Here is a 27,966-nt window from a genome sequence, read left to right on the forward strand (position 1 = left end):
TTTTCTGGTTGTCAGAGAAAGGGTATGCTTTCACCCTTCTCAATTGCTCTGCAATTAGCTGCTTTTCCACAGTGTGGCTGCTGTCTCAGTTTGAGCTCAGAGATCTTGTGCAAGAGAGAGAGAGACAGAGATCACAGAATAGAAAAGAAGCCTGGGATTAATATATGTTCTGGATGAGAAACCCAAAGAAGGGCCTCTGAGGCTGGTAACTGGTGCCACTTTATCTCACTCTATCCACTGACTTCCTAAAATGTGTTGGCCTCTGCATTAATTGTTGGATTGCTGCACCAAGATCTGATGCAGGCAGAAAGACCTGTGCCATGCAGTCTGCTTTCCTGCCTCAAGGCAAGGGTAGATGTAGTCACCTTCTCTTGATGCAAAGTAATTTGGTGCCTCAAGGTCTCAGGCACCAGACCTACCTCACCTCCAAACTCTCTCCCTCGTGGAGGTTTGTTACTGCATTTTTTTATCTGCGCTCTCACCCTCCTTGCTTTCTCCATCCACATGGCATTGTGCTGCTGGGTTTTTTGGTTTTTTTTTTTTTTTTTTTTTTTTGGCTGTAATTTTCCAGTCAGCAAGTACACAAATCTCTCTTCCCTCTGCTGAAAAAATCTAGCATGTCTGCAGGTTTCCCTGCAGCTCTTCTGCAGCGACTGTACCCACTGAGCACTAGCTGGTCATCATAGCCTTTAGCCATGGGGGTCCAGTTATGGGCATCAGCTGTGGGGCTCCCCTGTGAGAAGGAAGAGAGGGCTGAGCCTCATGTTGTGCTGTGCTTTGTCCCCAGGAACTGCAGATTTGTAACAGTGCTTTATTCCTCTTTTTCTTGATCTCTCAAGGGTGCCAGCTCATATGGAGCTGGCACTGACAGGAGGCATAATTAAAGAGTATCAGACAGAGCTGCGCAAAGGCAGCACTGGCTCCCTGCATAGCCAAAGAGTATGGTCTGCACACACATCTGACAGGTGTGGGGATGGCCTAATCCCAAGGCCTCCCTCTTTGCTGATGATTTCATGTGGGGAGAAGCCTCCATGTGGGGAGGTCATCTCTTGCACATGTCTGTGGGCGGGGGTTTCTGGTGTCAGTCTCTTTCAAGAGGTTATTTTCTTGCACAGAGGACACCTCTTGCTTTGCAGAACACCTCCTAAATCATCTGTTGCAGCTTCACCCTCTCCCAGTGATCAGGCGAGGCCCTTCTTCTTCCTCATGGAGTCCCTAAGCAAGGTCCTGGCTCTGCTGTTCTTGGCCATCCTTCCAGGTCCTCCTGGATGTCCACCCTGACGATACCTTGATGTAAATCCCAACCAGTGTCAGGATGCTGCTGGCATCCTTAGGACCACTGGTGGCAGATCGTGCTCTTACTAGCACAATTGTCCACTCCATGTGATGTCACCATGGGGTCTGTCCTTGGGCACTTCAGGGTGAGAAGGCTGCAATATGACATGGTACTGGAGACACATATCTTTCCTTTGTGGTATTAGACTCCTTTTTCTGAACCCTACAATTCCCACTGATTCCTCCACAGCTCTGCCCCAGTCCTTTGGAGAGGTAGGATTGCAGAGGGAGGCTTGGAAAAGGACTGCCTGCCTCCAGCCTCTTGACCCTTGCAGGCTGATAAAGTGACTCACCTGGTCATGGTGAGGGGTAAAGGGTTTGGGAAGACAGATGCCACAGACTAATATCAGGGATGCCAGATGACCTGGAAGCATCAACACCAAATAGTCTTTGCAGTTGGTGATGAGGTTGCAAGATTCTCCCAGTGTATGTGTATTGCTGTCACATGCCAGAGCACTCAAGTTCATGCAGCTGGATCATCTCTTTTCATAATGGCAATCAAAAATAACAGCCTCTGTGAAACATGAGTCATTGCCCAATGCTGGCTGTCTTCAGATGCTGGCACTGTATGGTCACACAATTTCACACACAGCAGGCTTGGAGATCTGTCCAAGCATTGCAATTTCAAGGCAGTCTGACTGCTTGTCTTGAGTTTTGAGACACAAACCTGGTACCTGGACCAACCTGAAGACCAGAGGTGAGATCACTTAGAAAGTTTGGAGCAAGAGCTGGAGAGGTTATTTTCAGGTGTTTTATATCCACCATTAAAACAAAAAAAAAAAAAAGAGGTCATTTGAAATGTTTGGGTGCTGGCATGAACAAATAAAGCAAGGAGCCAAACAGAAAATCTTGGGGCAAACCCAGACCTCACCACTACATATAAAATTGTTTTTTTAAGAGACACTCTGATTAAAGTCAAAACTGTCTAGAAGTTTAATGAGCTGCTTCTTTACCTTACAGAATATCGGCAAAAAGATGTCCTGTCAACAGTTCATAGCAAACCTGGATGGGCTGAACGATGGGAAGGACTTTGCAAAGGATTTACTGAAGGTAATGGGATATAGACAGTGGGATACTGTCGTTATTACTGTAGTACCACCTAGTCCTGCTGGGACACCCTGAGCCCTTGAATCAGCATTTTCCAGTGCACAGTTGTTTCATTAGAAGAACTGTAACCCACACGGATAGCTTCTGATAACTTGCAGTGAGACACCAGAGGTCTGTTTCCTGCGGGTGTTTTATGCAGATTTGTGGCATGTCTGCCCTCAGAGCATACCATGGATCTCTTTCCCCTATGGTAGCTCTGTGATGCACCAGACAATGCACAGAACAAAGTGCATCCTCACCCCCAAATATGTCCATCTGCCACTGATACTTTTCTCTGCCTTCACTTCCACGTAATTAGATGTAGTGCTTCAACACAACTAGTTCAGTACCATGGGATGCTGGTTAAACACCCAAAAGTGAGTATTTCTTCCTTCCACATGGTTTAACACCACCACTGTTGTCTGCACCTGCTGCAAATCCACCAACCTGACTTGTATTTTGCTGTATGGAAGGAGGTCAAAACCACCAGTGCCATATCAGGGCACTTTAGATAACACCCCCATCTTTCAGCAGACCTCACCCTACCTCACCCCTCAGTGTGGTCAGGGCTACCTTCACATTCCTGCTTCTTTCCCAGTGCCCCAGGGAAGCCACTGGAATTTTGCACAGGAGGAGCTGGAAAAGCTGATCCCCAAGGTCATTCATCTCTCCCCTGCTTCTCAGGGCAGAGTTCAAGCCTCCACTGTCCCTTTCCCCTAGTCAAGACACTGGAGGTGTCTTGGCATACCCCAGAGTCTTTTACCATTTTTGTGTAGGCTGGGATTTACTCGGGAACAAGCATATCACCCAGAATTAGTCAAAAATGTCATATACAGGCTCCTGAGCAAGGCTGGCTGCCAGAATCCTCCGCTGCTGACATGACCAGTCCAATACCTAGAGTGGCACATAGGCAAAAAGGGGACTAGCAGGAGAGCAGTTGTTCTGCTCACTGGGGAATAATTCTCCAGGACAGCTCAGCAAGGAAGGTATCTCTCCAAGAACACAGACAGGGTATGGAGGAGATGGTCTCTGCAACCCAGACATGTCTTCCATGAGAGACACAGCTAATACCATGTTCTTGTTTCAGACACTATATAACTCCATCAAGAATGAGAAGCTGGAGTGGGCCATGTAAGTATATGTTAAGCATCTGAGAGAGAGTGTGTCTTTCAAAGTAGCTGACAGGTCTTGAGTCATGTTTTTAGCCCCAGAAGCTCCCAGAGCATTTCATGCAAAGTCTTTAAGCACTGAAGTCCCTCCTGTAGGCAAGCTGGGTTTATTTATTGCTTAGACACAAAAGTAGACAGGGAGTCTGGTGGTAGTCTGTGGGCACAGGGTCCACAGGCATGATCTAAAGGAAGGGAATTACCTCTTTGTTTACTATTACAGCTATAAAATGCTGATCCCTGTCCAGGTGCTTCAGATGTCTTTGCACAAGGAGCTCAATATCTGAGGTTATTTTGGTCACTAAGACTTTCCATGTCTTCCACATACTTTCTTCTGGAAATAGTATCACTCAGGAGGAAAGGGACCTTGTGAGATCTCTAGTCCAGCATCCTCCTCGAACACTGAATTCAGACCAGGATGCTCAGGGCTTTGTTCAATTTTATCCTGAAAACCTCCAAGGACAGAGAACCCACAGCCCCTCTGGATCCATGATTCAATGCTTAATTATTCCGAGTGATTTTTTTTTTTACACATTTGAAACTGCTGTTATTTTGACATAGGTCTCTTGTCCTCCTGTCAGGCACCATAGTGAAGAGTCTGGCTTTGTCCCCTCGATAACCTCTTCACACATATTGGAAGGCTGCCATGAGGCCCCCAAAGCCACCTCTTCACTATGTTGAACAAGTCCAGTCCCCTTAGTCACTTCTCACGTTGCAAGTGGTCCAGCCCCCAAGGCATCTTGGTGGCCTCTGCTGAACTCCGTCCACCTTGCTGATGCCCTTTATTGTATCGGGGGCCCAATGCTATTTGCTTTATCAAGATATGATGTAATGAATGCAGAGTAGAGGAGGATGAGCACTTCTTTTAGCCTCCTCACTGTGCCACTGTTACACAGCCCAGAATGTTCTTGGCCCCTGTTTCTGCCAGGATGCACTGACTGGCTCCTGTTCATCCTGCTGTTCACCAGGAGCCCCAGGGCCTTTTCTGCAGAGCTGCTCCCCAGCCAGTCAGCTCTGACCAACCCTTCTGCACGACCGCTCCACACCAGTGCAGTCCTCAGGTGCTGCATTTAGTGAGGGTCCTGTCCCTCTGAGCAGTGGCCCTATACCTCTCATTTTTATGTCATTCACAAACTTGATGAGATGCACTCCATCTTCTCCTCCAGATCATCAGTTGTTACCCTGGAACAAATCTGGGAACAGCTAGCGTGGTGGCCTCCATGACAGGTTCCCACAGCACCTTCCTCAGCCCTTCTTCCCCTGCTCTGCTACCCACCCCCTGCCCGGAGCTCAGGCCAGGACCCTCAGCGAGTGGTGCGCTGTTCTCCCCAGCCCCAACGCCTCCCCACCACTGTCACGGGGAGGCTAACACAGGGGGGTCCCTGCCCTTCCCCTTCTCTCCCCTCCCCTTCCCTCCCCTCCTCGTCTGGAGGCAGTTTGATCCTACTTCCCTCCCCAACTACCCGCGTCACGCTTTGAAGAGCAGGAGCCTCCGCTGCCATCCATGTCCCGACAGTAGCAGTGCTCACTGTGGGCCGGTGCCTCCTTCAGGGGGTACACAGCCAGCCGGTGGCCCTGGAAGGGAATTGGCTTCTTCAAGGGTCACGTAGCATCGATTTCACTTTGAACGTAATTTTGCGTGTCATCTGTGTGAGAGGGAAGCAGCAACGCCAGCTCTGCAGCAGAGGCTGGGTCAGCGGGTGGACGTGGTCGTGAGAGGGAGGTCTGTAGCTCCACAGAAGGTGCCAGTGGCACAGTTTATGTAAGAGGAGTTCAGCAGAAGTGCATCTGCTCGCGGGATGCGGGCAGTGGTTACACAGCGCCCACCAGCACATGCTCCCTGGCTCAGGCACATCTGGGGGATGTCAGTCCCCCCTGGGGTCCCACTGCAGTGGTGCAGTTCCACTCAGCAGCATCTAGCTCCCCTCCTGCCCTCCTCCTCACACTCCACTTGTATCCCTGCACCCCCGCATTTAGCCCACACCAGCCCGGGGCCTGCCTTGCTGCAGGGTGTCCTTCGTGGTTGCAGATGGACAGGCTACAACACGAGAGAGCCCTCAACTACTCTGCTGTGGGACAGATGCTCCCTGACGTGGGTTACCTGATTTACTTTCAGAGTCGTGGCACTGAGTTGTAACTTTGCACAGGCAAGACCCTCTTCTCCCTGCTTGCCTCTGCCTTCCGTCCTTGTCCATCCCAGGGAATGAAGTGCCCTTGCTCACAAAGCCCAGCTGTACAGGCGGGTATACGACCATTACCCCAGCAGCAAGCAGGAGCTCAGAGCAGGCAGATCCATCTTGTGCAGCTCAGAGAACTGAGCCTCACTAACTCCCTACCCAGGTGTAGCGTCTGGGCTCTGCCTAAGCCCCACGGCTCCCGTGGGTGCTAAGGGCTGAGCAATCATCCGTCTCTTTCCAGAGGTATCTGATGCTTTGGCCATCTACTTGCTGCAGGTGGGGAAGTGTGGCATTTTACTGCTCACATTCCAGCTAGTGGATTCATGCCTGGGTCACTCCTCAGCTGAGGTTTGGTCCCAATCTAATTTGCAACCTAAGGTGGCCACTCATACCATTTAGACATTGACATGTATCACACAGGGCAGAAATTCCCTGTTTGCTTAATGTCCTAGGGACACTGGGAAATGCCACTTCCCATATGAGTTCTAGTTTCTGTGTGCTGGAGTAGGTTTTACTCCAAACAGGAAGAGGCAGACTTTGAGTCAGTGAGGTGGGTTCAGTGGACGCTTCCTTAAGTTGCTCAGATCTTGCTGTCCAGTGTCCAGGACCAGGAGATCCATGAGGAGAAGCAGGTTTTATGGAATTGACTAGCATTTCTTGCTCTCTGCTGGTCCCCCCTGAGGATGCAAATGGGGAGCTGATATATAATCTATTCCAGTGTTTGTGTTTTTTTGTTCAAGTGGCCCATCTCTCCAGTTTGCAGAGCTTTTGTTTCCCAGAGATGCAGAGGACATTTCTCAAGCTCCTTCAGTATCTGGGAGGGCTCAGTGGCTGCCTCTCAGAGGTTGAGAAACCCCAGCAATACCTGATCTTCAGCAAAAGACCTTAAACTCTGATTTTAGGGTGCAGAATTGGAGACTCTCCATGTAAAATGCTTGTAGGCCTCAGCAGTGGAGTGTCTGCAGTTTTTTGGTGTTCAGACAAGCACCCATTCCCTTACCTGGTTTGAGTAACCTCACAGTGGGACCACTGGAACAGTTACCTGCCACCCACGCTCCTCCCAGCTATGTCCAGATCACCACCACTGGCACACTCTGCGTGTTACAGTCCCTGTGTCTCCTTTCATTTTCTTTCTCTGACTAGTCTTGTAATAAATAACTCTATTTAAAACCAAAGCAGATAGATCACACTGTGTCCCAACCCATGTGTCCTCCACTCAATCTCTTCTCTGACTTTGTTTCCAAGTGATGAGGACGAGTTGAGGAAATCACTCTCGGAGCTGGTAGATGACAAATTTGGAGCCAGTGCGAAGAAAGTGACAAGGATTGTTGACAGCAGCAACCCATTCCTGGACATCCCCCAAGCGCTGAATGCAGTCACCTACAAGCATGGTGTCCTCACGCGTAAAACCCATGCAGACATGGATGGGAAGAGAAGTACGTGTTATTGGGACAGGAGATGTGCCCCAGGCAGTACCAGAGCTTTGCCCGAGCTTTCTCCCTGGCTCTCCTGCTGAAGGCATTTCCTCACAGCATCCCAGGGAACACAAGAGAAACCCCCAGATCCCTGAGTGCCGGGGGCCAGAGAAAGGAGGGTGTTTTGAGGCATCTGTAGACATGAATGTTTTCAGAGGGCCTCAGTCTTCCCTTCTCACTGCCAAGAAACCTAACAGTGCCTGTCCCACACAGACAGACCTGGTCTTCCATCCTGTTCATGGGCATAATCCTGAATCCCACAATCTGAGCAATGGGGTGAGGCTGGTTCCACAGCAGTTGTCCACCCCAGCCCTGACCTTGGGGACAGTCTGGTCTTCGAAGCTTTGTTCCTGTCCATATTCTGCCATGTGCTAGAAACAGCTGCCATGTGCTGGCTGAGCAACAGGATGCCTCATAGCTCTGCTGTCAGCATATGGGATTACAGGAAGGGTAATGGAAAATGTATTTGGGAACTGTTAATGAGCAGAGATTAATGAAACCTTACATAACCGCTTTTGCTAATTTGTATGATTGGCCCAGTCACTGCAGCTGATTAAAAACCTTGAGTAAAGATTACCATCAAAGGCCTCCCTTGCTTCCAGCACTTTCTTAATAGCCCATGCCTGGAGGATCATCTGTTTTGTGGTGATACAGGCAGTTCCCCTCACCTCCCACCCCTCTTCAGCTTCCAGCAAGCTCTCTGTCCCCAAGTCCATCAATACAACTGGTGGTAATGCTCCCTCCTCAGTGGAACAGAAGCTGCCTTGCCCAGGGTATGTCTGCCTAACTCATCTGAAGGAGAGGAGCTCAGGGAATGTCTCTGCTCCTCAAATATTTAATCCAAGGAACATGAACCTGGCTTTGGAGAAGCAGAGACTTCCTGCATGTGTCCACTGGTACCCCTATACCAGCTCATCTCTGGTTTTGACCTGGTTGTGTTCCTGCTGGGAGGCTGCAACTCCCAGCCCATGTCTCTCAAACGCATGTCCCTGCAGACAAGCCGCTCATAAGCAATAGCTTGGAGGTATATGAGGTCTGGGCATCAGTGCATGCCTGTGGTGGGTTAGGAGAAGGATTGGTTATGCCAGAAATATGAAGGTCAAGCAGCACTGGCAGAAGCAGACATGTATAATGAAATGTTCTTCCTTTTTTAGCTCCCAGAGGAAGAAGAGGTTGGAAGAAATTTTATGCTGTCCTTAAAGGGACCGTCCTTTATTTACAAAAGGTAACCATGATGGACTATCCCATTTGCTGTTTCATGCTGTCTCCAAAGCAGTCATGCAGCCCTAAGCAGGAGACCCACAGATTCAAGTAGAGGTGAATCCATATCTCAGTGCATGCATGGACATCTATAGAGCTCCTCCAGAGACCAATATACAGAACTGGAGGATGCCATCATCTTTGGTGGTGGTGTTCATGCTAAGAGCCCGGTTCACAGCCTCAAAAGAGGGCCATACAGGAACAAGTATGAAAGAGGGAACACTGAAGCAAGGTTTCTGCAGGAGTGTCCCAGCAAGTAGGAGCTGTTGGGGAGGATGAATGAACAGATGATATGAAATAGGTGAAATAGGGTGTTGGTGAGGCATGCAATAGGAAGCTGAGCATCAGACCAGACTTATCCTGCCTATCGTTTTATTTGCTGGCATAGATCTAATTACGAGCATCTTCACTGAGTCTGGTATGGACCATGCTTAAAGTTTATCTTCTCCTTCAGGAGCTTGCTGAATTGGGTCCTTCTATGGGCTAAGTGACACTTTCTGCCTCTCTTCTTCTCTGTTTGTTCTGTAGCCACCTCTAGTCAACATATGTATAAACCCCAGGACCTCATGGGAGGCAAAATCACCATGGAGAAGAGTTTCCCTGAATGTGATAGCATTCAGCTGTCTGCCTTTCAAGACACTTGAATGCTAGGAAGATTTCCATGGATAGTCTTTTCTGTGAGAAAATCCAAGGAGCCTGGATAGGGGCTCACTTGAACGTCACTGTGAGCCAGCCAGGGACGCCAAATGTCTGTTCATCATACAGCAGCATAACCCACTGAACTAGGTCTGAACTACCTTAGTAGCACATGATGTGCAGTAGCCCACTGAACTCACCTTGCTGGAACAGCACTCCCTGTGGGTAGATGTTCCTATGTATTGTAGTGTTATCACCAAAGCAATGAGAATAAACAAACACTGGATTATATAAGGCAGAAAGATCCTCAAGGCAGCACAGAATTATGACTCAGAGCTCGTAGCACACCCCAATGATTCTCGTGTTTTGCCAGATCCTATGGCACATGTCACAAAGCCAACAGAACCTGGCAGCAGCCTATCGTAATTTACATTATGGGTTGCTCTTAGCCAAGTGGTGTTTTTCCCAGCCTTGCCAGTGTCTCTGGCAGCTGAGGGAAGCTGCAGCATACAGGAGAGACAGACCTTCTCCAGCCCTCTAAGTGTGGTGTTCTTCAAGTCAGTGGCCCTCTTTCTACATTTCAGTCTCTTGTCTTGCTACAAGCCTTCATGTGGAGTCCACCGAAGCGATCCTCATGCTGACCATGGATGATGCATGAGGATTTAACTAGCACAGAGCTACCATCAACATTTAATGTTATGACAGTTTTTTCTATGGAAAAAAAAAAAAAAAAGTAATTTTGTCAAAATCACAGGAACCATTTGGATCTAAATGAATTTTTCACCAAGGACTTCTAGGGCATGTCTCTTGGGATGAGTCTGTTGAGAGGGTATATATTTGGAATGAAAAACACCTTCAGGACAGAATTTTCTTCCCATGCTGCACCAAAATCCATTTTACTGAAGATCTTCTCGGCTGCTTGGACAGCACTAGAAGGAGATGTGAAGCCAACACTGAGTGTCATTGCTGCTGATGGGGCAGAGGGATTGGGTTTTCTTTACTGTACAAGGCTAGCAGCAGTAACCGTCCAGACTGTTTTATTAACATAGTTTGTTATGTTGGTACTAGGTGTTTAGAATTTAAAAAGAGATTGAGGATGAGATTGTTGTGGTAGTTGGAACACTAATGTCCTTATCTAGATGACCTTCAGGAACAAATGGTTAAGAGACTGAGGACTTCCTTTATGGACAAGGGCTCAAGAAGCAAAACACCTAAGATCTGGCTAGGCTATGAAAACATCTGATAAATAACAGCCATGACTGCTGTGTAATTATCATGAGGAACTGGAATTGTCAAGGGTGCTCCAAGGAAGCAGCATTTGGAACAACAGCAAAAATTAGTCTGAAGAACATTTGGGCAAAGAGGGGTTTCTTTGGCATGAGATGCTGCTAGACTATATGGTCCTCTTCAGAGGTTTCCTTGGGCTGAACTTGTCTGTAGACAGTGTCTATCAGACTTGCAGGGACAGGACAGGAGGATGACACCATGAAGACAAAGCCCTTGCCCTGCCACTTCCAAACGTTCCCACCACCACGACAGAGAGTGGATAAACATCCACCTGCCCTGTTGATTCGTAGAGCAATTTCTTGCCTGTGGAGTAGTTTGGAGAACAAGAGCGTTGCACAATACAAGGAAATGGTGTACCAGCCTTAGTGGAAGATGCTTGCAGATAAACATAAGGTAGAACCTGGCTTGAGCACAAATCACTGGGAAAGGACTTTCTGATGTGAAGATAGAAGAGAAAGTACCTGCTTCCAGACACACCTGGGCCCATGGAGCATAGGTTTAGCCTGTTCCAATTTTTTGCTCAGACCAGACCAAGGATCTAGGCTTTAGTAGGAAAATCCCATAAGTTTAATAGGAAACTTTACTCAGTTTAGTTTTGGGGAGCAAGCTGAGTAGAAATAAGAGTGAGAGAAAGAGGGAAGGAGGCAGGGAAGGAGGGCATGGGGAGAAAGATGTATAGAAAGGAGGAATGGCAAGATACAGAGAAAGGTGGACATTAGATAGGCAGAAGAGTGGATGAGTGGGTGGACAGGTAGAAATCAGTCAGAAACAATTCAGGCAACAGCCATAAACCTGCTGATGTAGAGATGTCACATGTCATTGACTCGCCAGTGTTAATTGCTGGATTAGCGTGTTCTAGCATAGTCTGCAGAAGCAATTGCCTGATCCCCTAAAGGGATACATCACAGTCTTGAGGAAGAAATGCAGGCTGGGGAGCAGGGTGCACCTCTCCTGTGCTCTAATCTGCACTGGGCAGTGACTCATTCCATAGCCTTTGGCAACTTACTTCACCTCTCTGAAATGGGGATAATAGCCCTTAGTCACCACACATAGAGTGGTGTTGAGAAGAACGATGGAGAGCTATAAAGCATGAGGTGTCTTTTATATGGAAGTACTGGAAAGGGTGCAGGTCCTCCTGAAGGGTCTGCCCTTGCAGGCCCCAACCATGAAGGAGTTCCCAGTGCAGCCCCAAGCCACGGCTGCTGGCCTGTGCCCGAAGTCCCTTGCCGTGGTAGTGCTACTTGGAGAACCAAGTTAATGACCAGAATAGAAAGGGCACAGTGAGTTTTCCTCATTAAGTGGTTTGTTTAGACTGGTAGATGTGGGCGCAAGGAAAGGAAAAAGGAAAACCCACTCACAAGCCGGAGCATGAGAAATCTCTGTAGCTCCATGTCCATATTCACATTACTGCTGAGGGCTGGTGCTGAGTCCAGAGGAGAGGGCAGCAGGACCAATACGCCGGGCTCTCTCACCCCATCCAGGTGCCCTACAAAGGCGGGCACAAGAGATAAATGCCTTTTCTTGACAGAACAAGCTTTGAGCTGGGGAGCTCATATTAGTTGTGGATCTTCCACCACTTGCTCACAGGGATGGGCAGCAGAGGAGAGCTGGCATTGGAAGAGTGAACCAAAGACACCATGGAGCACTGCCATGGCAGAAACTCAGCCCAGGCAAGGGGGTGGTGATGCAGAGCCTTTGTGCAGGCAGGAGAGGCACACGAATGTGGAGTCTGTCTACACCATCAACATTAAAAGCTGAAAGTAAATTAAATTCGTTTAGAATGATTTCAAAACAGAGAGTCCACACCCACGCTTGATTCCTTTAGAAGATATCTCTGAAACAAAGCCTGAAAATGGTGGGCGCCACCATCCTACACCTGGAGAAACAAGGCAAAATTAAATATGGCACCATCCAAGGGTGGTAAGAGTAACTGGAACGGTGTGGCACAGCATACCTTTCCTGTTTCCCAGTGACAGGTACCTGTGTGAACAGTGCAAGACACGTATGACAAAAATTCAACAGCCCTGAAATACCAAATTGACCCCTTTGCCAGAAAATGTATGGCAGGGCAGGATAACACTGTGACAAATGTGAGAGCAAGGTTAGTGATACTATAACATGGACAAAATGTTGCCTGAAGTTCCTCCAAATATGATACTTTTAGTATAAATCAGTTTCTTTGAGATTAAAACCATAATCCCTTCACTGAAACCATCTGTGTTACTAGAATGTTTCTGGACACATCTCTTCCTGAGCAGCAGTTTAGGCACATACTTAAACTTACATCAAAGCTCAGGAAGGGAGTGAGGTAAAATGTAGAGAAGCTTCTGGAGGCTTCAGAACAGAGTTGATGTGCTTTGCTGAAGTGCAATGGGATTATTCTCCAGGGGAAAGCTACACGGTGTAGCCTACGCTATGGTGTAAGTGCTGGGCACTGTGATGGCTCCAGCCGTGTGTGTGTGGCATCACACAGCCTTGGAGCTGTTTGCAGAGGGTGCCTGTTCAAGAGTACACAGAGGTCCCCAAACACTGGCAGCCGTACAGATCGTCATGACCACCACAGCACAGACATTAAGACGAGCTTCCTGGCAGAGCCAGCCTGTGCAGGAGTGAGCCTCTAGCACCATGCACTCCTGCAAACACAGCTTGTTTCCACTAGCAGGGAGGCAGAAGGTAGAGACAACCTACTTGATTCAACCTTATGCTGATTTACTGGGCCCAGTGTTAGAAAAAGAAGAAGATTTGGCTTTTCCTTACACCTACATTGATTCCTGTAAGCCTGAAATCAGTAGAGGCAATACATGATGCTGCCATTCGAGGTGAAGATCTACATTAGTCAAACCAGTTTGCAGCCATGGCAGTTTCTCCTTGTCACATGCCTTTAAACTTAGCTATTTGCACTGTATTTTCAGAAAGCTTATCTTGAAATAAGAGGTCATGGACATCACAGTCAGATTTATTCATATCCAAAGAGCTTCAGCCTTGGAAAAACATCCAGAATTGGAAGTCCCTCTACAATATATGAGGCCTGAGCAGTCACGTCTTCCTCAAGGAACTATTTCCCTCCAAGTTGGGTAACATATTAGGTCCTCATAAGGCAAAGCATTTGTTTTCTTTGTTAAAAGGCTAATAGCCCACTCCTCTGGCTACTGAAATCCCCCCTGTGGAAACATCATCTATACTGCCCTGCAGTGCAGACCATATGAATGTCACCCTAAACGCAGTGTGCCTGCAGCACCCACCCTTTCCTCTGCTGGAAAGCTAGGGCTTTGCTTTGGGATTCACCCTTAAAGAAGGCAGTTGTGTGATCCAGGAGCCCATGCCAGACATTTCTGGTCTCTGGGCCCCATGGCATTTCTTTACACAAGGTCAAGTATCATGTGCAGGTGAACACAGTATGGCAACTACTCTCCCAGATGGGATGATTGCTTCAGAAAAGGAGGGAAGGAAAGGTTTCAGAAGCTTATTTCCCATCAGGAGCAAGGGTCTGATTGAGCCACATCCATGGGCTGGGGAGTGCTAGTCCTGTGCTCTGAAGAGCAACAGAGGGGAGACCTTTCTGACCCCGTGCCAGAAAACAGACTTACTGACCGGGGTTAGGAACCAGGAGACTGTAGCATGGCTTTTCCATGAATAGCTGGATTTGTACCACCAGGCCACAGGAAAAAAACGTCTTTTTGCAAATCTGCAGAATGGACCAAGCTCTAGCTTGAAAGCTAAGGAAGGGCTGGGACACCACCATTGGACAAAGCCACCGCCCCTGTGCTGACAGCCAAGGACAGTCAAGGAAAGCAAAATGTAAGAGTGAATTAGGCCTGTAGGTTTGCACCATAATCAGCAGGGCGAGACAGGCCCTTCCAGGGACACTGTCCTGACATTGCCTCTAACACAGTTGAGGGTGGTGGTACGGTGGCTTGTTTTAACCAGGACCAGGTTCTCTTACATCCACCCATCCATCCATCTGTCCATCCTTCCATCCCACCACCCATTTGCACCAGCTGTGGAGCTGGCAAGGGTGAAGAGTGGGAGGGAGAGTATTGTTTTAAGTGAGTAGGAGCTCAGTCACTGGGAAAGCAAAGGGAAACACAGGACTGATTGAACTCCTTTTATTTGTAAAAAGTGCTGTGCCAAGATTGTCCTTTCAGAATCCCATGTTTGGTATTTTCTATCTGTTTATAAAATATATACATATATAGTTAATGCTACATTCCCTACTTGTGTGAAATTGTCCTTCAGTCAAGAAAGTAAAGCAGGAATGCAGGGAATGCTGCTGCAATTTGCAAGTGCCAGTCTCATGAATTAGGCAAGAGACCATGCCAAAGGGACATGTGTACAAAAGATAGACCAAGCATGGTTCAGGTGGGCCACGCTCAGTCTGGCAACTGCCCAGCAAGTGCCCCACATGTGCACAGAAGGTGTGCTGGCTGCAGGCATTTTGCTGTTCCGGGGCTGCCCGAGACAGTGAAAAACCTGAGCCCAGCTCCTCCGCCACACAAAGCTGCAATATCGCTGGCACCTGCCGATGACTGGGAGTTGCATCCCAGCTTGAGCTCTGCGCTGTGGGTGAAGGCCTGCCGAAACCTGGCCCTGTCTTGTGCCTTCCCCCAAAGCCTCAGGCATGTGCCGTGTTAGAGATAACTGTTGATAATTGCATTTAAAACCTTCTTCTCCTTCTTCACATCTTCCCAGTGAACTTAACAATGGAAGAAGTTGCCAGATGTTAATTATTATCATTATCAGCTCCTAGCATTTACTGTACAAAGTAGTGCTTTTCCTGGTCACGGCACTTTGTGATTAAAGCACAGAGAGAAAGGCAGATTCATTAAAGTAGCCTGCAAGTGTTAGTGTTGTCATTATCCAATTAACGTTCCTCTTCACAGGATGAATATAAGCCTGATAAAGACCTCTCTGAAGTGGATCTGAAAAATGCCATCCGTGTGCACCACGCCTTAGCCACGAAAGCCTCTGACTACAGCAAGAAGTCCAATGTGCTCAAGCTGAAGACAGCTGACTGGAGAGTCTTCCTCTTCCAGGCCCCGTAAGTACCTTCTCTTCCCACAGAGCCTGGATGGTTAGCCTGACCTCCAGCCACTGCCAGACTCCCTCCGACTTGGCCAGATCAACACACGCATTAGGGGACAAACTGAGGGGTGGAAGGTGCTGAGCAGGGGGGCTGAAGGTGAGGTTTGTAGGGCTGTGCAAAGGAATTGGTCATGGGTAACAGTTTCTACCTGTCACTCTTGGTAGCTGTCTGTCGGTCCTGGAGGTCCTTTCTCATCTCTCACCAAGGTGGGCTGAGCAGGGTCACTGGGATATAAAGGGCTGAGTAAAGGGCTCCTCTTACTAACTTCTGTTGTCAGACTGTGGAAGGGAGAAAATCTACATGATGCAATGAACTAAGAAGCTGATGGGTCACCTCACCAGATTTTGATGGGTGAACTGTCTAAAGTTTATTAAAGAAGTCTCCCCAGCTAGGCTAGATCTTCTTTCTTCCTTTGTCCGTTGCAGAGAAAAGTTGCTCTGCTAGTAAGTGTCACGTGTGATTGAGTCATCTGTCTGATGTTTTTCTTGCCTCCTGCTGAGATAGGTGACATTTTCTGTAAATTGGGCTGGGATACTAATGTCAAGCTAAATCTTGACATCTGAATTTGTGCAGTGAAAACCCACTTGAAGGCTGAGGGGAGCAGTGCCTGAACAGATCTGATGGGGGACCCTGGGCAGTGTCCCACATGTTGCAGAAATGAGGGGTCCACCCTGCTCCGTGGGACTCTGTTGTGTGGCTCCCACTCTCCGAAGAGCAGGCTATCCTTGGCCCTCGCCACCATGTTACCTCTCCCCAGCTCCTCAGGGAATGCAGTCAGAGCTGATGAGGAAGGCAGGCAGGATTGCCAGGGCTTCAAGAGTCAGACAACAGCCCTGGAATCATTAGAGTGCTGTAGAGGATACAATTAGCCAGTGTCTTCCTCTGTTCACATCTCAGGGTGGCACAGAAATGGCTTCAAAGCAAGGCCACCACCAATGGCCCTCCTGAGAGCGGGTGGCTCCAGGGGGCTTCTGAGCTGGCTGGATCAGGAGCCTTTACAGACACCCTCTCCCCTCTTTTATAACAGAAGTAAAGAAGAGATGCTCTCCTGGATCCTGCGAATCAACCTCGTTGCTGCGATTTTCTCTGCCCCAGCATTTCCAGCTGCAATCTGCTCCATGAAGAAGTTCTGCCGCCCGCTCCTGCCTTCATCCATGACCAAGCTGTGCCAGGTAACGTGTGAGAGAAGGAGCGATGCAGGGGTGCCCAGCACTCAGCCAGCCCTTCATCATGCAGCTTTGGCTGTGTCCATCTGTAGGTCCCCCAACTCCTGCCTGATAGACACATTGAGGTGCTCAGGGCAGGAACGGGGGAATGGAGCGGGCAACTTGGATGGACCATGGCAAATCCCAGTGTCTGGACAACGCTTCCTTTGCAATGGCTATAAAGCAACACTTTGCACACACACCTGCCAGTATGACTGTTTATTCTGGCTTGTTTGTTGCTTTTTGCCCATCACATCCCAGCACCTTTCTGTTGCCAGAGTTGAAACAACTGGTGCTACTGAGCTCAACAGCTGGCTCTAGCCCTGGTTTATAACATGTCACTGAGAGGGGGCACCCTGTTGTTTCTCAAGCTGAAAAGCCATAGACAAAGGGGGAGTCCGAGTCCCACTCAATGGGAGGAGGTTTTCTGGAAGCAGGGGGGCATGGTGTACCAGACCATGGCTGCCTAAGGCTCAGTTAACCAAGAGCAATGGGCAGCTGCCATCCAAAGAGTAACTTTTGTTTGCACTGTCCAGGGAAAGCCCAACATGCCTTAGCACCTCCAAAAAGTAGGGACACACTGCCACTGGCCCCCAGCAAAGGGGAGGACAGCCTGAAATGCCAGGGCAGAGATACAGTTCTTATCTGCTGAACCAAATGTGGCCAGATGTCATCTTTCTCATAGCTCAGATGGGGAGGGTACTTTTATCTCAAAAAAGAGCAGGATGAGCCGCTCTTGAGATACTGCTGGTTCTGCCTGGCTGTTAAAGGATGCAGAGCATTTTGTGTTTATGATGGTAAAGAAGCCCACGTGCCAGAGAAATCCACTCTTGGCACTTGTGATAGATGAGTTCTGATCTTACTCAAATACCTGTGTTTCAGTTGTTCCTTATCAGATGAATTTGCAAATGTACTGCACACGTTTGGCTCCAGCACAGTAGCTAAGCTTACATCCTTGCAGAGACAGATCCCACATCAACAAGCAGGCAGTGCACTTGGGTGTTGCTCTCCTACGTTTTAATACCTGACACGCTTCTCTCGGCAGGAAGAACAGCTGAGGTCTCATGAAAATAAGATGAAGCAGATTGCAGATGAATTAGCAGAGCATAAATTACATCCTGTAGAGAAGAGCCTCAAGTCAAAAGAGGCTGAGGAATACAGACTCAAAGAACATTACCTAATATTTGAGGTAAAGGAACTTTCATCTTTTCTGTGATAAATGATACCTTGGCTGATTGAGGAGAACTAAGAACTCCAGAGTAGATGCTGTGAGCCTGGGAGAGCGTGAAAGGAGAGAGAAGGACAAGGGCTCACAAGCTGGATGGGTGTCTTGAGGCAGCAGCAAGCCTCACTGCTTTGCACTGAAGCTAAAAAAAGAAATAACAGACATTTCCTCCCCTCTGTGATTTCTAACCAGAGGAGGGGAAAACTGATGTGAGAAATAAAATCTTCCTTTGCTGTGCTGAAACTTGATGTTTCCTCAGGTCCTAAGTAAGAAAGTTCTCTGTGTGCATCACTCTTTTTCAGCAACATTATTAAAAAGCTGGGAGAATTAACCTTGTTTTGCTGCAACCGTTTCTGTAAATAAAGACAAAACCAGCTGATTACAGACTTTTTGAGGATGCATGTAGCTGAGTTTAAACTCTGCAAAGGCTAAGAAGCATTTAACTGTGGGAGAAATTAGATATTTTATTCCAGTGAGAGTTGAGCAGAAGATGTGAGTCCTGCCACATAGGTGTCAGTGGGAAGGGACTGCTGGAGGCCTCTAATCCTGCTTCCAGCAGGAACGTGGATTATTCCCAGTGTTAGCCCAGGCTGAGTGTGCCATTTTGTGGCCAAGTCTCAGAAGTCTTTAAGGATGGAAATGTCCCACCTTCCCCATACCAGGGCTGCACCACCCTTTTGTGTAATGTCCAGCCTGACTTCCAAAGCCATATTTTCTGACTGCTGGTTCCCTTGTCTTCATACCAACCCTTCAAATAGTTGCTTGCTGCTGCCTCCTGTTTTCCATACATCTTGATCTGGATGCTTGCAGAGAAGTCTCCATCTGAGCGGTTTCTCTAGGCTCCCTTTCCAGTCTGCAAGGAGACATTGGCGCTTCCAGAGCATAATTCATCTCATCTGTTTTGTGAGATGTGCTCTAGATGTGCTGACAGAGAAGCAAGTATAAGCTGCCTCTGAGATGTTAGGGGGAAGGATGAGTATTACACAAGTCTGTAAAAAGAGGTCCCATCTAGCCTTGGAAATAAATGTGCCAGGCAGAGAGGAGATGCTTTAGCTCCCCTTTATGCTGTGCTTTGTGGGGAGCAATGGGGGCACAACTCAGCAGTTACAAGTGAATCACTGGATGGAAACAGTGGCAACCAGAAGCATTTGAATCAATCAAGGGGAACTTCTAAATCAGGAAGGAGCAGATCTGTTGGTCTGGTTTTGCCTCCAGTACCCACCTTATACAAGAGCAACTGGAGAGTCTTGCACAACCCTCCCATTTCTCCTCAACCCTTTCAGCGATGGGTTGATCAGGCTTTGCACAGACGAGGCATTGTGTTGTGGTTAAACAATACTCATTGGGTGTGATTAGTGGGATCCTGATGATATAAGATGGGGTTTCCTGCAGTAGCAGACGTCATTGCCTCTGCTTTCCACACATGCCGTGGCCTGTCCCTGTTTCCAGGCTCTCTGTTCCCTCTTTCTCTGCAGAAGAGCCGCTATGAGACATACATCAACCTGCTGTGCATGAAGATAAAAGTCGGGACAGATGACCTAGAGAGAATTGAAACCAGTTTCTTCAAGGTGGAAGCTGACGATATTGCTTTGCGGAAGACACATTCAAGCCCTTCCTTGAGCCAAGGGCACATGTCCATCAGCTGTAAGGCGGAAAAGGACATTTTAGAGCAGAACACTTAACAAGGAACGCGTGCACAGGGAGGATGAACCGGCGATGCTTTGCGCTCCTGGACTAGATTGATGAGCACAATTTTACCTAGGAAATTACATGAGCAAAACCATAGACCTATATGACATGGTGACTGCTCTAGTGAAAGAAATCGAAGAAGCTTTAGTTGACACTCTCTGGCAGCGCTCTGGCGTTTCAGCATCATAGACATGCCATCTCTTCTTCATCCCCAACAGCACCAGTGGCTTTTGTTTCCCTCCTACTGCAGCCTGCACAACAAAGGGATATGCTGGGTCTCCAAGAGCCAGGTTGCTCTTTTCTCCACCAGCCCTTTCTCTCCTCCTCTCCCTGGAGTCCCCAGGGGTTCATGTCCGCAATTCCTGGCAGTGCAGGAAACTCAGCCGAGACGACAGTCTGTGGCACCACCAGTGTTCCCAGAGAAGGGCACAGGACGGCAGGGAGCATGTCCCTCCCCCAAGAGGAGCACTGTTCAGCACATCGCGCTAGGACAGGTGTCATGAGCTCATCATCAACCGAGCAAGAGGCATCTTCAGCACGGCATGTGGGAACATCATCTACCCACGGCAGGAGAGGCCTGAAGTGCCCTCTGTCACCTTATCCTTTTTATATATATATATACACATATACATATTAAATTATATAAATAAATATATATATATATATATATAAGGAAACTTTAATGTGGGTTTTTAACCTCAGTGTGCAAGTGAAGGCAAACTGCCTGGGGAAGACCTTAGGGACTGTGGACGGTCTGACCAGCCCACCAGGATGTTTTAAAAAAATGCAGTAGCTTATGTATCTTTTTTTTTTTTTTTTTTTTTTGTTTTCTCTCCTTTTTTTACTTGAATGGAAATCCCACCTGGCTTTGCTGTGAACCATTGCTTTCATGTTCCTGCTTGTTCAGACAAACTGGCCAAGTGGCTGCTTATTTAGCATCCAGGGTGTCCACCACTTTGGGTTCAAGGCACAATTGGAGCTGTGCTTCAGATCCAGCTGAACCTTTGTGTGCAGTAGAGATTCCACCTGCCCCTCGATGTTGTACTTCCTCCATTTTGCAATGCACATTCTATACTCTTTTAAGCGGGGAACTGTGCTTCTGTTCCTTTCTGCTGCCTGTGGTCCAATAATTTACTGTTGTGCTAGAAGTGATTCCTCTGCATTTCAATGCCATGACTGTCCTCCCACACTTTATTTATTTTTTTCACTCTTTGGTTTTGTCCTTTATCTCAAATCGCTTTTCTTTCCCCTAGGTGCATTCACGGTAATCAAGTTCCAGGTTTGAAGGATCTTGTAGCTGCTAATTACAGTCACTTATTGTTTATATTTTGCAGCATTTTTTTAAACAAACAAAATAAGATTTATTTGGACCTTCAACATTTGAAAGCCTATGGACTACTGTTTTCCATGATGGTTCATGACACTAAAAACCTCTGCCCAACTTTGTCACCTCTTCTTTTATCTCTGTTTCTTTGTACAGTTTGATAGTTTATTTGAAACGATGCACTAAGAATCATGTAAAAAGGAATAACAATAAAGCTGAATCTGTTGGTAAAGAGAATTGGTCTGAAGTACAGTTCCACCGTGTCCTGGATTGGTCCCAGACTTCACAGCACGAGATGGCCAGGCTGACACAGATCTCCACCCATGCCTGCTGCATGAAAGCCTGGTTGCTCTGGACAGACGGCACCAGAAAATCACAGTGCCTTTCCACAAGTGAGGTACCAGCCCACCCATCCTCCTGGGTGCTGAAAGCACTGACCTGCCTGTGCTTTGGATGGATGGCTCACTCCTGGAGCTGGTGTGGCCAGATGGGCTGCTTTGGGAACACATGCAGGTAATTTTTCCCTCTGTCTGGTCATCCAAGGTCTGTCTGTCCACATGCAGCCTAGCGGTTTATGGGAGGTGAAAGATGCCAACATCTGCATTGGTGGTGGGAGATGTTCTGGGATCTGTTCCCCGAGGAGCCCGTGGCTACGTTGAGTGTCATGGCTGTTTTTCCAGGGCATCGCGTGCTTTGCTGTGTCAGGTACTGTACAGACATCTCTGGCACTGAAGATGCTGCTACTCACAGGAAGCATCTGGTGCTCGGACTCACGGAGTGGAAGCCTGTAGGGAAGTCAGCCCGGATTCTTGCTCTCCAAAATCCCAGGTAATATTTTGTTAATAAAGCCTGTCCTTTCTGACCATCCTCTCCAGCAGGCAGTGACATCTCCAGTGTGTTTGAAGAAGACACCAATAGCAGCTCAGTCCCCCAGGTTGAAGGTGACAGTCTGCCATACTTGGTTGGGAGAAAGTTGCAGGGAAAAGCAGGATCCTGCAAAGTCTCTGGGCACCAGGAAAGAGCCTCGGAGCCATGAGACTCACCACCCAAGGGGTGTGGAAAGGACTGGCAGCCAGCATTAAACAGCCCTTGCCAAGACGGATAAGAGGGTTAAACTTGCACTTACTGACAACCAGCAGTTTGCCCTGACGTGCAAGTACTGATCCAGGTGCGTATGCATGTGCAGATGTGGTGAGCGTCATACCTACAAGAGGGCACTGAGAACACACAAAAATGCCTTGTTTGACCAGCCCGTAGCCTCAGCTTCTGACCAGGAAGAAAAATGCTTTTTTTCTCCCTCTTCCTCTCCCTGGAGGTAAAGGACTCAGACACCCATCACTAAGAGAGAAGAACAGTGTCTCAGAGGAATTAAGTAGCCATATCTTTTTCTCCTCCTGCAGGTACCCAAATGCACTTTCTGGCACAGCCAGGCCCTCTAGCAGGCAGCACAGCTGCGCTGGGTCTCAGACTGGCTCAGCCTGACCTTCCTGCCAGGCACCTTCTCCTGGACGCAACCTGACAGAAAATTCATTTTAGAGGGACTTTTCTTAGGGGCAGGCTTTGCAATCCCAAAGCCAGGATCTGATGCTCCTCTCCCGCTTGTGTCACCCCATCTGTGTCAGCAAAGCAATTCCCTCCCTTCCGGGAAGGGCAGCAAAGGCATCATACATGCGGAGCAAAGCTGGCAGGAGGCTTTGGTGGCTCCCCCCACCCATGAAAATTGCTGTAAAATATTTATGGCCAAACCCTAGGAGTACACATGGCTGGAAATGAGGGATCTAAAAATAAACCAGATAGGGAAAAGGGAGAGAGATACGGGCTTCCTTCAGAGACAGTTGGGAGAGAAAACTGAAGTAGTGTAACTGCCTCCAAATATAGAATACAATTACGGGAATCAAGGGGGATGTTGGACAAGAAATCACCACAAGAAATTATGAGGCTGCCATGTCTCTGCAGATGCAGTATCACAGGTCCTTGCAAACCCTGGAGCAGTAAAACATCCTGCTGCGTGCGGCAGCGCTGGGCAAACCCGCAGCTCCCTTCTGAGGGACTGTGATGCCTGGCATGGCTCAGCTGCACTGAGCACACCCTGAGGTTTGGCCACACTGCTGCTCTGCACCCCAGCAGGAGGCCCAAGAGCTGCAGCCTTCTTGCAATGCAGATGACAACCCTGGGTGGACTTCATGAACAGAGCTCGCCAGCTCACAGACACTGATGAGAGGCAGGCAGGGAGATGAGGTTGCTTTGGGAACCCAAAGGCACCCCCCACCTCTCTTTTCTATGGGGCTGGTTTCTCCAGGGTCCTCCCCCTTGGTGACCTCCCACTCACGTCCTTTCCAGGAGGTCAGGTGCTCTTTGCCCATTCCTGTCCATCTCGCCACACTCCAGGAGCTGCTGAAAGAGATAAGTTGGGAGGCCAAAGGCAATGGGGAGTTGCAGTTTGTCCCAAGAGTAATGAGAGGGTGGACAGCTGCACAGTACTGCTGCTTTCACTCATCAGGACTTGGGGCTGTGCAAAAGTGAGATGTAATGTGTCCAAAGCTCACGTGGGAAATGTCACCCAAATCAGGACCTGACCCTACCACATTTATCCCCAGTTCTAAACATCTAAAACCTCCTTTGCACATTGCTGTTGGGTCACACGGGGCCCCTTGGCAGGAGGGCAGGATCCTTTAGCCTTTAACATTTTATGAAATCAGTGTTGAGATGCCTTTATTCAGGGTGAAGTGCTGAACACTCTGGTCTGGCTGGAGTCCCCACAGCATGTGTGATGGATGTTAGGAGTGGCCTGTGACCCAGCCAGGTCACCTCCAAGGCAATGGACATCCTGGTGGTGTTGGAGCAGAAGCAGTCCGGGCTGTGGATGTGCTTAGCGTGGCCTCCGGCATGACCATCATGGTGAGGACTGAGGACTTCTCTCATGGCTCTGTGTATTCTTATGGGGCCAACTCAGACCAGTGTGTAGCAGATCCCTCTTCTATTAGGTGAGTTCAGCTGGGACTTTCTCATGCCTGTTTGTCTCACAGGAACGAGTGAGTGGGGTCCAAGCTGGACAGAGCCTCAGGAACTGCGTTTCATGTGAATACACCATATTCTTAGTGATTGCCATACATGGAGGCTAGCCAAAGACACAGATTTGCCATGGAAGAGTTGAAAAAGGGACCTGTTTTGTGGGTGGGCAGATGTTGCACAGTGACACAGCAGAAGTGGACCCAACACATGTCCACTGTACCGTAAAAGTCACTAAAATTAATGCCAGCATGTGAAGCACGTGCCATGCATCTTGGCCTTTCTTGGCACAACAGGAAGCTTCCACAGGTGGGGTGAAGGGGGAAGTTCTTGGTCTGCAGGTGGAGAAGGAATGGCATTCTCCCCAATGAGCCTCAACTCCTGAGCCCTGCAGCGAAGCCAAATGCCCGTTCCGGGAAGAAAAACACCCACTGCTGGGTCTCTACGGGCATAAAGATGTTTACGGAACTAGAGCACTGTTCATAGGAGGGGAGGCTGAGAGAGCTGGGACTGTTCAGCCTGGAGAAGAGAAGGCTCAGGGGGACCTTATCCACGTCTATAAATACCTGATGGGAGGCAATGAAGAAGAGGGAGCCAGACTTTTCTCAGTAGTGTCCAGTGACAGCACAGGCAGCAATGAGCACAAATTAAAAAATAGGAAATTCAGTCTGAACACTAGAAGACACTTTTTTGCTTTGAGGGTGACCAAGCACTGGCAGAGGTTGCCCAAAGAAGTCGTTGTGTCGCCATCCCTGGAGACATTCAAAACCTGACTAGGCACAGTCCTGGGCAACTGGCTCTGGGTGAGCTGGTTGAGCAGAAGAGTTGGACCCGTTGACCTCCAGAATTCTCTTCCAACCTCAACCAGTCTGTGATTCTGTGTATGGTACCTGTCACAACTCCCCATTTGACTCCCAAATTGCTTGAGATTAACAGAGCCCACAGCTTGTTCTTTCTTATTTTATTTATAATATAAAAAATGTTCAAGTGTTAAACAGTCAAGAGTTCTGACACTCAGACAATCCAGAGCAAACTTTGACAATCATCTTATGACAAATTAGCAGAGTTTTCTATCTGACCCCATCATGGGTGAGGAATAGAGGGTTTAGTTACTTTATTGCTAAAAGTTAAATGAAATACACTGTCAATTGTTGTATTATCTTCTCAGTCACAGCTTCACCATGCATCCAATCTACAGTATCTGAAATGCAAAGGACATGCAGAAGTAAAAATATAAAAAGAAAAAAGTCAGGCTATAATGTAAACAGGTTTGCTGCAGAGAACTGAGGAGAGAGGGGCACTTCCATGGGGGATGCTCTGCTGCCTGGACATGCAGGACTGTCTCTTTGCACCACAGAGCCGATGGGCCAGAGCTGCTCCCAGTTTGGAAACACAGCGTCCACCACTGATGGCAAGACGTGACGGTAACGACTGTCTTTACAATATACAGCACAGCAGTACAGAAGAATCCGCTCGCCGGGCTGCCCCACGCAGAGCCCTTCCCGGCCAACACAGGGGTGACAGGCGGGGCCGAAAGCGCCGGGTCAGGCTCCGGCCGTACCCCAAGGCAGCACAGCCAGCAGCTGCCTGGCCCGGCGTCCGGGGAGAGCTGGGCCGTGCCACGCCACGGGGGTCCACCCCGGGGGGTCCACCCGGCACCGCCCGAGCCGTGGCCCGGCACGGCGCGCAGGGCACCACCGCCCCGGCAGCCCCCCGGCCACCGTGGGGCTGCCACAGCCCGCGCAGCACCCGCCCGGCAAAGGCGGGCGCGGGGCACCGGGGCTGGATGGCGCCTGCCCTGCTGGGCCCAGCACGCAGGGCCGCCCGCCTGCCAGGGCCGCTGGCTTCAGCGAACCGGATCCAACCGTACACGGGGGGGGGATCGTGTCACCGCATCCATACGGGCGTCTGCCTTGTTTGACTACAAACCTGTGCCAACCCAACTTCAGACCCACGGGTGACATGGCCGGAGGTCGAGAGCTATACTTTAAGGGCTGCTGCTGCTGCCGCTGCTGCTGCTGCTGCTGCTGCATGCTTTCTTTTTCTCTTCCTACCTGTGTGGCAAAAGAAACATTATTTCTGCATTTCAGTACAGTGCTGTTGGGTTTCTTTTTCTCCTGATTTAAGCAAAAATACAAGTATTTTACAGGGCAAGACAGATCCCCATTAGACATGATCATGGAAATGCTCCCACTCATGTCCTTAATGTGTGTTTAAATGATACCTTAAAGAATAAGATCATTAATAGCAGGGTATGGGGCAAAGTGGCGAGGCTGTTTTCTTCCGACAGAAGAGTGCCCTTGTGGCGGGTTGTCTCCCAAACAAAAATCTATGATCTTAAAAATGCTACTGAAACAGAATCCTCGGCATGAATCCCAGCACTAGCATACAGCAAAAGGCACCACGATAGTTTTGTTTTCTATTTTTAAGTAGTCAAAAATTGGCCCACTTTTTTTTTAACTTTATTGTTTGTTTTCTTTTCTTCTTTTTTTTTTTTTTTTTTTAACTTTTTTTTTTCTCGGAAGCTGTAAATCAAGACATTACATATAAATAGAGATTCCCTATAAAAAAGTCATTGTCGTTAGCTATTATAAGACAACTTTGCTAAAATGAAAATAAAACATTTTATTTGTTATATTTTTTTTTCCCCTTCTTTTATATAAAATAAAAATATTTATTTTTGTTTAGTTTTGTCTCGTCTCCCTCCTCAGCCTCCTCCATGCGGGTTATGTCTGCGGGTGCGCGAGTCTGAGAGGCGCCTAGAGAGGATCGGGGTCCGGTTTGGGCGTCGTGTGCGCCAGGCTGCTGCGCCTGCTCTCCCCGTGAGCGCTGTGCCTGCCGCAGGGGTGGTGAGTCCGGCTGTCGCCTGGCCGGTGCGGCGGGGGCAACTCTGTGTGCGCCGCCTCATTGTTCTGAGTGCTTAGGAAGGGGGTGCTCTCGGCCACCAGCTCCTCGTCAGACTCGCTGTAAGAGGCGCTGCTCAAGGAGAAGGAGTCCCGGATGGCTCTGGCTCTGGGCGGGATGTGCCCGTTCAGTTTGGATTTTTTCCACCGCCTGTTGCTGCTGGCTGTTTTCTTTGGCTGCTCTAGCGCTGTGACGTACTCCTGCGTCGTCTCGTACTCGTCGTCCTCCGTGATGCGGAAGGGGCTGGAGGGCAGGCTCCCCATGCTGTCGTTAAGGTAGGTCTTCCTTTGGTAGTAGCTGTCGTACCTCTGCGTGTCCTGGAAGGGTAGCTGGTACCGCCGCAGGAGGGGCTGCTGTTCCTCCACGCGGAAGCTGATGGGAGCCGCCGGCGGCAGGGAGACGGCGTGCGCCGAGTTGGGGGAGGTGATCTCAAAGGTGGGCACCTGCGTGGCCATTGAGTAGTGGAAGTCAACCGGCGACAGGCGTGCTGGTGTGGTCAGGGCCGACACGTACCTGAAAAAAGCAACGCCTCCGTTTGGACACCGAACAACCCCCCAAAACGTCCGGATGCACCTGCGCTCAGCCAAACCCCCGGCACAAGGACCCAGGAGGTCTCCAGTGCGCCTGGTCCCGGAGCTCGGCAGCTCCTGGGGAAGCAGGCAGAGGGGCCTTGCCCTGCTGTGTTGAGGGAGGATGCTTGGGCACCACACACCACGCATCCCAGGCCTGTCCTTCCCGAGGGTCTCAGTGTGCAATTCCCACCCTGAATCACTGCAAACCTTGCCGCATCTCCCAGCAGGCTGAGTCAAGCCTTCCCTGCCTCTTGCCGGCCTGCCAGCTGCTTTCTGGTCCCTCTGTATCTGCCAGGCTTGTCTCCAAGGAAAGTCCCAAAATGCCCTCCCCCTGCTCAGGCCACAGATGGGGAAAGTCTAGGCAATGCTTCCTCTGACTTGGAAAAAATCTTGTGTCTCATAAAGGCATCTATCGCTTTCATCTACTCTAGTGACATCAGCGTGGCAACTCAGGTCTGGTCTAGCCCTTCTCCAAACAGCCCTTCCTTCAGCAGTACCTCTTTCTAAGGAGCAGATTTCATTTCCTCTTGATA

General features: G+C 49.0%; 2 protein-coding genes across 7 annotated transcripts in view; one reads left to right on the forward strand and one right to left on the reverse strand.

The window, feature by feature from the left end:
* PSD2 (pleckstrin and Sec7 domain containing 2) overlaps positions 1–21,182 on the forward strand; it is an 89,480-nt gene extending 68,298 nt beyond the window's left edge. For 2 of the 4 annotated variants that reach the window (XM_042789979.1, XM_042789980.1), the window contains exons 9-16: positions 2,295–2,385; positions 3,509–3,552; positions 7,010–7,200; positions 8,394–8,464; positions 15,303–15,460; positions 16,533–16,677; positions 17,756–17,899; positions 19,411–21,182. In XM_042789979.1, coding sequence (XP_042645913.1) covers positions 2,295–2,385; positions 3,509–3,552; positions 7,010–7,200; positions 8,394–8,464; positions 15,303–15,460; positions 16,533–16,677; positions 17,756–17,899; positions 19,411–19,617 — 1,051 coding nt within the window. In that variant the 3' untranslated portion in view covers positions 19,618–21,182. The remainder of the gene's footprint in view (positions 1–2,294; positions 2,386–3,508; positions 3,553–7,009; positions 7,201–8,393; positions 8,465–15,302; positions 15,461–16,532; positions 16,678–17,755; positions 17,900–19,410) is intronic. The other 2 variants (XM_042789981.1, XM_042789982.1) reach the window with 2 other exon arrangements.
* A 3,719-nt stretch (positions 21,183–24,901) lies between these two features.
* NRG2 (neuregulin 2) overlaps positions 24,902–27,966 on the reverse strand; it is a 212,876-nt gene continuing 209,811 nt past the window's right edge. For all 3 annotated transcript variants that reach the window (XM_032988493.2, XM_042789985.1, XM_042789983.1), the window contains one exon: positions 24,902–27,374. In XM_032988493.2, coding sequence (XP_032844384.2) covers positions 26,717–27,374 — 658 coding nt within the window. In that variant the 3' untranslated portion in view covers positions 24,902–26,716. The remainder of the gene's footprint in view (positions 27,375–27,966) is intronic.

The sequence above is a fragment of the Tyto alba genome, unplaced genomic scaffold (genome assembly GCF_018691265.1).
Source record: "Tyto alba isolate M040663 unplaced genomic scaffold, T.alba_DEE_v4.0 Super-Scaffold_17, whole genome shotgun sequence".
Taxonomy (NCBI): Eukaryota; Metazoa; Chordata; class Aves; order Strigiformes; family Tytonidae; genus Tyto; species Tyto alba.